Source organism: Nanorana parkeri, unplaced genomic scaffold (assembly GCF_000935625.1).
Source record: "Nanorana parkeri isolate BGI_ZX_2015 unplaced genomic scaffold, ASM93562v1 scaffold65, whole genome shotgun sequence".
Lineage (NCBI taxonomy): Eukaryota > Metazoa > Chordata > Amphibia > Anura > Dicroglossidae > Nanorana > Nanorana parkeri.
This window is the reverse complement of record NW_017306333.1, coordinates 1,219,635-1,230,642: the sequence shown is the minus strand read 5'-3', so window position 1 is coordinate 1,230,642 and position 11,008 is coordinate 1,219,635. Positions and strand designations below refer to the sequence as shown.

Genomic DNA, 11,008 nt, shown 5'->3' with positions numbered 1-11,008 from the left:
AAAGTTCTGCATTACACTATTCTTACCCGCAAAAGGTGGAGGAGGCCCTCCGGGTCCAGAAGGTCCAGGAAATCTGTCACCACCAGGACCTGAGGTCGGGAACCGGCCCCTGCCTCTGCCACCCGGCGGAAATGGTAACCGAGCATTGATACCAGGCGGCCCGGCTTTTCCTTCTCCAGACATTTGGCCAGCCTGTGTAGCTGCAACAATTAAAATAAAACAAAAAGTATCTATATCTAAAAACATTTCAAGTATAAGCAGAACCTACCCACTATAGCTCTCTTCATGGTTGAGCCTTGTTTAAAGGAGAACTATGGGGTTAAAGCTTTTCCCCATAGTTCTCCTTAGGGTAACGGGAGGACACAAACTAGCGTCCTCCCGTCACCCTAGGCTCAGTATACCGCGAGCTACCGCCGAGCACTACACAGTCTACAGCTGAGCACAGTACAGTATACAGCTGAGACGCCACAGTATACCGCGAGCTACTGCTTGCGGTATACTGAGACGCCGCAGCTGAAGCGGATCCCGACAATTATGTCTAGATCTGCCCAGCTGCGTGATTGACAGCTGGCTCTGCCTATCTAGAAGCAGAGCCAGCTGTACCCGCCCCCTCCCCCGTCCGTTCCGCCAGTCAGCGCTGGCGGATCGGAGCTGGGGGAATCCAGCCCCTCCCCTATAACGGCAAAGAGCCGTGACAGGATCGCCGGTATGTGTTCGCTCATTTCCCGATCTACTGAGCCGACATGTGACAGTCTCATTGTCACAGGTCAGCTAGAACTATGAGGTGAGTGAAAAACTGGTACAAAGTGGAGTCATTGCCCATAGTGACTAAGGAGATCACTTGTCACTATAAACATCTACACAATGCTTTCCAATTTTTTTTCTTAATTTTTTTATAAACAATCCCCTGTGCAATACTAATTATGAAAGAAGATCTTAAGCAATTGTGCCGGGATTCGCCCAGCTGCATGACTGACAGCTGGCTCTGCCCATCTAGAGGCAGAGCCAGCTGTACCCGCCCCCCTCCCCCTGTCTGTTCCCCCAGTCAGCGCTGGAGGATCGGAGCGGGGAGGGGCGATCTACTGAGCCGACCTGCGACAGTCTCATTGTCACAGGTCGGTTAGAACTATGAGGTGAGTGAAAAGCACTCACCTCATGGAGGTGAGCGAACACATACCGGCGTTCACTCACCTCTCGATCCCGTCACTGCTCTCTGCCGTGACAGGGGAGGGGCTGGATTCCCCCCTCCGCCAGCGCTGACTGGCAGAACGGACGGGGGAGGGTACAGCTGGCTCTGCCTCTAGATAGGCAGAGCAAGCTGTCAGTCACGCAGCTGCGGCGTCTCAGTATACCGCGAGCAGTAGCTCGGGGTATACTGAGCTTAGGGTGACGGGAGGACGCTAGTTTGTGTCCTCCCGTTACCCTGAGAACTATGGGGAAAAGCCCTGACCCCATAGTTCTCCTTTAATATTTAAAAGATCAGAAGGCAAAAAACTGTCTATTATACATATGATGGTGATGCAGGCAAGCAGGTTGTACATGATGTCTGTGAAGGTTCTCATTCATCCAGGTCATGGTATATCTGTAAAAAATAAGTCAAGGCAACTGGACTTGCTGTATTTTTCTTGAAGACGTTTCACTGGGCATCCAACCAGCTTTCTTGATACATTTTCTGAATTGAGAAAGCTGGTTGGATGGCCAGTGAAACACCTTCAAGAAAAATACAGCAAGCACAGTTGCCTTGACTTATTTTTTACAGATAGATTGTACATGAGCTATTTTCACACTGTATACAGCTGAGCTCCAGGCACTATTGTGCCGAGGTTCACAGGAAGCCAACAGACAGATTCGAAATGAATGTCTTGTCCAGAATGAAGGTTCCGGCGTGAACCAATTTGGCATTAAGAATCCTGCTGATTTGCCATACACACTATACCCTAGAACCCCATACAAATGTCCAGCTTGCTTCAACCCCTTTTGGAAGGGTCCTAAAAGCACCAACCACAACTTGCAGACCATGAAGGGCTCCACACTGATGTCAACTTCTTCAGTGTTGTCCCATTGGAAAGCACTGCGAAAATTTAAGTGTGTTTATACTTTGTGATTTTATTTTTGTTTCATCTGGTGAAAGGCAACAATCAGGTATGTGAAGTCAGAGAAGATTTATAGCAGTGGTTCTCAACCTTTCTAGGGCCGGGACCCCTTGGTAACATTTGCCAAGTTGTGGTGACCCCCACCGGAGCGCTGGACTCCAGAATTAGTAAGGCGCTGGACTTGTGACTAAAAATAGAAGCACACTCACAAGAATACAAGCCCTCCCCAGCCCCTGCTACCTGCTCTGTCTCCAAGCAGCCTTCTCAGCCCAAGCACTGCTTAGACGCCCGCCTCCTGCAGAGCTCACATTGTATGGGAGGCAGGAGGACAGCAGCGGCTGTGAATAGAAAAGCCCTGCTGTACACACTCCCCGGCCACTAGATGTCGCTGCAGCGGCCAGGGAGTGTGTATAGCGGCACTTTTATATTCACAGCTCTTGCTGTCCCCCCCCCCCACCATCGACATCATATGTGCGGGTTCTGTAGTGCCTAGTTGTGGGCTCTATGGTGATCAAGCATTCACCTTACCTCACTCCTGCCTGCTCCCCTCTCTCTGATCCTTTCCGGCCGCTGCTGCTGAAGCGCCACCTAGGAGAACTGACACTGACACGCTAGGAGGAGGCTGCGGAGCCTCTCACCTAGCACAGCAGAAGGGGATTCTGCGACCCCCCTCAACAGTGAGTTGCGACCCACTTTGGGTCGCAACCTACAGGTTGAGAACCGCTGATCTATAGAAAACAATGTTTACAGCAATATTAATTTATAGATAATTCTGTGATACTTACTTTTTCGTGACTGAGATTCAAATTGAGAAAGGAACTGCTTGTTGCAAGGCGTTACAGCAGGATTCTGCCCATGTAGCTCTCTTTTAGGCAACAAATCCATGAGTTTCTTCGAGGAAGATTCTGATCCAACACATATTAATGCAAACCTTTGCAAATAAAAAAACAAAAAAATATGAGAAACTCATGCACATTTAGACTACATATGTTCAGCAAGAAGGAGGCAATGGTCAATCAATATGGTCAAAGAGTTTTAACTAAAAACTTTTCAAATTCATTTTAAAGAGGATTTCATAAACCGTTGCAGTTGCATGCGGTAAGAATAAACATACTAAAACAGGGTCTGAGATTGCATAATTGTGCCTATTTCATATTAAGTATTGATGCACAGATACCATTTTTTTCGGTATCGAGTAACGATATTTATATTTCGGTACTCGCGTGCCATTACCCACCGTCCGGCTTTTTGATTGTCTGGGAAGCCAGCTCCATGCTGTTTGTCCAGCTCAATGTTAACTGGCCAGTCAGATAGCCGGCAAGTGGGGGGCTGGGAAGTCGGCGCCATGCAGTTTGGCTGCTTCAGTGCTGATTGGCTGGCAAGCTGGCTCCATGTTCCCTCCCAGCACTGCCGTTAAGAGGAAATCTAACTCTGACCGGAGAGTCCGGTATCTGGGAAGGTATCTGAGCATTTGGGCGAGTGCTCGAATACTCTGTATTGTGTATCCCTATTAAGTATCAATTATGGAAAGTGAAATAAATGCAAGCTTTCAGCACTAATGTATAGGTGTATCCTTAGGCATCAGAATTGAAATTATCTGTAAGTTATGCAGTTTAACAAAACAGGTATTAAAAAGAAAACTACAGCCAAACCTTTTTTGGCCATATCTTATGGGTCACAGTAAGACATTTATTGCCTGCTATATGCCGACGGCACAGAGCTGGGCTGCAGCTAGGACGTATCCGTCAATATTGTCCGGATCCACACTGCTACCTGATTTGACAGCTGGCTCTGCTTCTCTAGAGGCAGCTACGCACACCCCTCTCCTGTCTGTCCCTCCAGTGAGTGCTGGAGGAAGAGAGAGGGGAATCTCTGCAGGGAGAGGCCATGAGCTGAGCAATCAGCAGGATACAATTGCTCAGATCTCGAGCTATAGAGCTGATGTACCTACAGAGCATGACATGGAGATGTGGTGGCTGAATTAGTCTTTTTTTTTCATTTTTACATTTCTACCTGATCATATCATTAACAGAGTTCCCGTCCTGGGTTGACAACACTAACTCGCTTTACTGTATCTTTGGAGGATCAACACTGTAACACAAAGACAAAGTGTTTTAGGACTACAGGACACCTCCCACTCCATCTTCATAACATCAGGAATTGGGAACAGCTCTAACGGAATGACAGTCAGAGTGCAGCAAGTCATCAGGTCACAAGATTTATTGCAGTTTTGACAAATATTTTTTTCATTTATTGAGTTAATATAACAAACTGCTATCTGTGGTATATTTAAAAGAACAAAAAGGTAGCAAATAAGAGAAGCTCATTGTTGGGGTTTACATACACTTTAAGCTTCACCCCTATCATTTAACCGTTGAATGCCAAAGTCTCAGTGGGCACTAGAGCTTACGGTCTTTAGCAGCTGAATGATGAAAGGCAAAGTTCTGTTTTGGGAAAGATGGGGCTTACATGTAAAACAAGATACATTTTAGCACTATGGTTACCTTAGGGACTTTTCGTGCCAGGTAGGTACCAGACATTTAATTGGAGCTCTGGCACAAGGGCCATAGGATCATCAAAGCAGCTGATCCTTGGAAGGACACAGAGAGACAGGGGCAAGGAGATGAGCAATACCTACAATTCTGTCATTTAAAAAAAAAAAAAATCAGTATATGCCTAAACTACATTTACTGGACACTTAAAAGGAGAACTATGGGGTTAAGGCTTTTCCCCATAGTTCTCCTTGGGGTAACGGGAGGACACAAACTAGCGTCCTCCCGTCACCCTAGGCTCAGTATACCGCGAGCTACCGCTGAGCACTACACAGTATACAGCTGAGCACAGTACAGTATACAGCTGAGACGCCACAGTATACCGTGAGCTACTGCTTGCGGTATACTGAGACGCCGCAGCTGAAGCGGATCCCGACAATTATGTCTAGATCCGCCCAGCTGCGTGATTGACAGCTGGCTCTGCCTATCTAGAGGCAGAGCCAGCTGTACCCGCCCCCTCCCCCGTCCGTTCCGCCAGTCAGCGCTGGCGGATCGGAGCGGGGAGGGGGGAATCCAGCCCCTCCCCTGTCACGGCAAAGAGCCGTGACAGGATCGAGAGGTGAGCGAACGCCGGTATGTGTTCGCTCACCTCCTGATCTACTGAGCCGACATGTGACAGTCTCATTGTCACAGGTCGGCTAGAACTATGAGGTGAGTGAAAAACTGGTACAAAGTGGAGTCATTGCCCATAGTGACTAAGGAGATCACTTGTCACTATAAACATCTACACAATGCTTTCCAATTTTTTTTTATTTTTGTTTTATAAACAATCCCCTGTGCAATACTAATTATGAAAGAAGATCTTAAGCAGTGTGGAGCCAGCTGCTGTGAGAGACAGGCTGATGCTTTTTAATTAACAAGTCAAGCGAACACCATGTGGTTTTGAGAGAGGGCTGAAATAAAATGTACAGAGAGGGTAGGAGCCTGGCTGGTGCAATGAAGATGACAAAGCTGCTTAATATACAAGAACAGGCAAAATGTGACTGTTCAAGGTAATATGCAGGAGAAATGTGTTTAGCACACTACAGAACATGTTTTGCTGGTTTCAAAGCTATGTTTGATAATAAATACATACATACTATGTCTGATAGACTTATTGAAAGACTGGGTTAATTTTACCAGCAGGCATTTCAACTTACCCTTTTGACTGGCCATTAGCACGATTCTCATAGAATTTAATTTCCAAAATATCATTGACACCCAGAGAGTGAACAGCATCTGTCAAGTCTTCATCTGTTGTCCACTAAACAGACAATTGAATAAAACAATGTTAATTAAAAACACAATATTACTTATGTTTGTCACTCAATGCTGATATTAAAGGGTAAAGTTAAAACTTGTTTTATAAACAAATATATATAAAAGATAATCAGTCACTGAGCCATGATCTTAGTGTGGTAGAGCAGAGATTGCTGAACTTGCGTTTATTTATTTTAAACTGAAGCAATTCAGAAACTGCCAGCCAGTGCAGCTGGACCACCTTTGTTGTGTTGAATGTCAATTCTTCAGTGTTTACTGGCTTCAGTTTTTGTTAAAGCAATTGTTCCCACCAAGCTGTGCAGTTGCAAAGAGGTGATACAGGCATCGGTCTAAAGGAGGGATATAAGAAAACTGTCTACTCACTAACACCCACTGTATAGTCTTGTTAAAAGTATATTTTTTTTCATTTTTGCACAGTAATAATACATTTCTAATATCAATGTTTGCCCCATCTCTGGCTGCCTCAGCATTTGTTATGGCTTAGATTCAGTCAGCATGCATTGTCCTGTCAGCACTAAATGTCCGGCTCTGAAATTTCAAGTTATGCTTGCAGAACAGACCGCAAGCGGCACAGGACTGGACGTTTGGCGCTGTCTAAGATGTAACAAACTATGCATGGGCCAGGGATGGGCCCCACTGCATCATTGGTAATTTATTATTATTGTGCAAAAAAAGAGTTGAGGTTTAATCTTGAGTTTCCAGTGAAAGGGCCCCAGTTACAGCCTGGGTATGTTTATTTACTCGGGTTGTTACTTAAGCATTATAAAGACTTTAATTGAATGATAACTGCCTTTGCTTCTATAGCAGTTTAGAAAAGAGCTGGGAATGGCAGATCATCCAAATTTAGTATATTTGTTTTCGAGCCAGAGTCTGGGTGGATGGCATAGTCTTTATATATTTGTATGCTTTGGACAACTCTTACTATTATATAAAGAGAAGACAGGGATGTTAAAGAGTTGCCACTTTCTGCAATATATTTTAATTCCTGGAAGTAAGGGTGGTTATCAGATAAGATGATTAAAATGAGCTAGTTTAATGGAATCTGGTTCTAACAAATGAGGGCTTGACAATAGATCAGTATGCTAATATGCTTCCATCAATTCCCAGTGTCTGGATTATGGGTGCAATATAAAGCCTTGTTTACAGTTGATCTGCACTGTTCAAGGCCAGAGCAGTGTTTAAATATTTTGGCAGTTTCCCCTAAAGGTGTAAAACTTGTAAAAATAGGTTCACCCTGGCTCTTTGTAATCTTTTAGAAAGAGTCTGCACCAGTTTGTGGGCAGATTTCCATATAAATGTGCTCCACAGAATAAACTTTTTTTTTGGCCAGATTTCAGCTTTAATTTGAATACAAACAGATCTGTACACTAATACAATGGCTATGCTTTCTAGACAATAGAATTTAAAAAAACACTACTTTCTTTAATGGCATAAAACATATTCGAGTATACAGTTTGGCATCCTAGTATACATTTTTACATACCCATGTCAAATTTCCTATGTACAGTGCTATTCTTTTTCCAGTATAAGAAAATGCTGAATTTGAAGATGATCCTTTCACCACATCATCTGAAACAGACGCTGCAAGATTATCCATGTAGTCCCTGTCTTCAGGTGCATCTCCATTATTTGCAGAGGGAGAGATAACATCCTCATAAAGTTCAATCTGATCATGTGCACCATATTCTGCTTCCTGTGAAACAAGCAACAAGATTTCAAGTGATCAGAACAAGTATTCAAATATGGAACCAACTTTACTTTGAACACTCTAAAAGCCATCCAGTATTAAAGAAGAACTCCCGGTAGAATAGAATGTAACCCTTGCAGTTCAGGAATCCCTAATCTGGCGTTTACATGCAGCAACTGTCACCCATTCAAGTTAATGATCAGGTGACAGTCGCTGCATATACACCGCATGTAATCGTATGTGATATGATTACATGCAGTTACAAAAACAATCATGATCCCTGGATACACAGTTGTGTATCCAGGGATTGTGACAGATTCCTAACTGCATGTAATCCTTTCACATATGATTACTAGTGATGGGCGTAGGGCGTTTTGCAGCGCGTTCCTTCGCGCTGTAAAGTGCCCAGATGGGAACCATGCCCATAGGCAATCATTGGTTTTCACATGTTAAGCGTTTTACAGCGTGTAGGAACGCGCCTTGTCCGCGGTCCCCGCTGTGTCCTCCGGCGGCTGCCGACTTCCGGGTTCTGTCCCTTGTGAGCAGCTGCGTCGCAGGGGGCGGAGCCGGCGGGAAGTTTGAAAGTGGAAAAAAAATCTTACCGCCAGTGAAACGCGCATTTCACTGAATGGAAAAACGTGCTAAAAAACGCGAAAAAAAAACAAGCTGAAAAAATACGCTCAGGTGTGAACCCAGCCTAAAACTATTTGTCCAGCACTGCTATGACAATGTAGAATGTTATGTAAACAAAAAAAACTTTACAGTATGCATAGCAATTGGATAGTGTATAGAATGGATCATACCCTTTTTATTTTCCCACACTTCCAGCATTAGTGATAACATCTCTAACTGGGGCTCAATGAAAATAAAAATTAAAAAAAAACAAGCCCAGCAGGGTGGGGGATGGCTAGAGCTTGTTAGATCACTTTTAAAGCTGCCTGTGCTCCCACTGGAGACTTACTTCCCCCTCACTTTCCGCTATAGTAAAGCTGCCACCAGGATAGAATGAGAGAAAATATCCCCAGCAGGATACATACAGCAAAAAAAAAAAAGTTAAAGTGGTTTGATACCCATATTCTTTAAAATTAAAAAGTTTTGGCTAAAAAATACACTATTGCTATTGCACCAGCCCACTACCTGCTGTATTTACATTCAGCTGCCGCCTATAGAATCTTGCCACTGGCAGCTGTCATTCCCTGACTGAAGATATTCAAGCGCCATGTGCTTACAATAAAAAAAAATTTAAAAAAAAAAAAAGTAATTTTTGGTTACAGCCTGACAAAGTCTGCTGCGGGAGGTGCGTTGCAGTGCCATTCATTTCAATGGCACCCCAAACGCGCCTCCCAAACACAGTGTGATCCCCCCACACAGGAACGCACGGTAGCGCAATGCTGTGCATTCCAGTGCAATTGCAAAAAAAGTGCATGCAGTTTTATTCTGAAGTAAACATTATGTTTGTTACACTGCATTTGTATTTTATTTTAAATTAGGGATAGTATTTAACTTTTTTATCCGGTTAATCGAAAAATATTCAGCCAACTAACCGATTATGAAAATAAGCATCAGTTGCCGCCCTATTTACCTTGGATATATTTCCTCACTTCTTGTGGGGGCTACAGGACTGGAAGTTGAGGTTGCAAAAATTGAAAAAAAGGGCCTCAGTCATGAAGGGGTTAATGGTCTGCAAATGGCAAATAAAAAAAAACACTGATGGGCATTTCAACCATTCCCTACACTATATAAAAATGGAAAAATAGTTGTTGCTTTCAATCGCCTTAAAAATGTGTGTTACAGAAACTATTCATGCATCAATTCGAATTCTTAAAGTGACATTAAAGTCAAACTTTTTTTCCCCTCCTTCCCAATCCTGCAGTAGGGACTTACATTAAATGATGTCTCTTAATCCGATCATTTTCTTTCCTGTAATTTTTTGCTGTCCCTCCAGCGCTGCTGTGGGTCTCAGATCCAGCGCTGACTCCTCTGTCGTCCTTCTCTTATGTCCCACAGAGTCTATGCGGGTGCACGCTGCTCCATATACTTACCTTGTGTCTCTCCTCGTCTCCCGGCCAGAGACACAGGTAAGTATTAACCATTTGGAAGATATAAAATAAAAAAACATTTCTAATCGTTTTGCATATATCTACTGCTTGTTAGCAGTAGATATATGCAACAACATGCGAGGGCTTAAGTACCCTTTAAGGGATACCTAGTCAACTTAACCACATACAGAGCCTCTTAGCTGGCACATTATGTAGAATGTATTTCTAAAACTTTGAATTGCACTGTAAATAAGACTGTTTTAATACCATTTTTATAATTATCGTACAAGGAAACCAGGTGCCCGCGCAGGTTCTTAATGTATGAAGCCAAAGCGGGGCTCGCAGTAGCAGCAACTGCATGAGTCCCGTATGGTAGACGCCGCTGTTATTGTTTATGTGGGGCCGGGTGTACAGCGGAGGAGGCGGGGCCAGAGTCCAGGCTGTGGGGCCTTCTCCACACGCGGCCTACACAAAGGCAGCGCCGAGCACCGGCTTACACCGCTCTGCCTTCCACAGTGCTCAGGCGTTCTTCATCTTTCAAATCACGAATTCAACGACAGCTAACCCTCCGCAACCAACCAAAAACAGCCATCTCTTCCCGGCACATTCCCCCCGTGCCCTGCCCACTATGTCTATGGAGGCGGGAACCAGCGCCAGGCCCTGCTCGCTGCACACCGGATACCTGGTTAAACTCTTCGCCCACATCCGCGTAAATGTCTATGTGATCCACTCCATCCGCCATCTTCCGCCTCGGGTAGCCGTGGGAGCCAGACTCGAGTGGTCGCAAGCTCGCGACCGAGATGGAAGCGGAGCAAAGCGGGAAAGCCGACGTCACTTCCGCCCTCCGGTGCGCGATAGGAGGGGTAGGAGAGGCGCACACGGCAAGCTTGTTTGAATGTCAACAACTTTATTGATATAAGTTGTACTTAGGCTTTTTTTTGCAACAGTATCTTTAGTTAGCAAATTTGTGTATGGATTGTCCTTGCTTTGCAGTACAGATACAACAATGGCTCATTTTAAGTCCTAAAGTAAAAATAAATTAGAATTTAAGGAATAAGTTGTACATGCATTTATTTTTAGTTATGAAACTCATAACTGAAAGTAGAATATGAGAACTGTGTTCAAAACTGTTATAATTAACCTTCACCCTACCCACCCACTTTACCTCATTGTCCTCCCAATCCCCGGTTTTCTCATAATTGGACATTTAGATGCCCCCCTCCCCAAATTTGTATTTTGGATGCCTCCAAAATACTTCCAGATATGTCAGATGCCTGGGGATGTACTTGTACTTGGGCCTGAAAAAGTTGCATCGGGACATCCCTACTATGTACCCTACTGTGCATTGTGCATCTGACCCCATGTCACTGCTGAGTC

At 44.3% G+C, this 11,008-nt stretch overlaps 1 protein-coding gene across 1 annotated transcript in view; it reads right to left on the bottom strand.

Annotated features, from left to right (window-relative positions):
• CPSF6 (cleavage and polyadenylation specific factor 6) overlaps positions 1-10,511 on the bottom strand; it is a 33,492-nt gene extending 22,981 nt beyond the window's left edge. The window contains 5 exon segments of the mRNA XM_018576381.1: positions 27-200; positions 2,879-3,024; positions 5,785-5,888; positions 7,389-7,598; positions 10,314-10,511. Coding sequence (XP_018431883.1) covers positions 27-200; positions 2,879-3,024; positions 5,785-5,888; positions 7,389-7,598; positions 10,314-10,373 — 694 coding nt within the window. The 5' untranslated portion in view covers positions 10,374-10,511.
• Between the last annotated feature and the right edge of the window lie 497 nt (positions 10,512-11,008).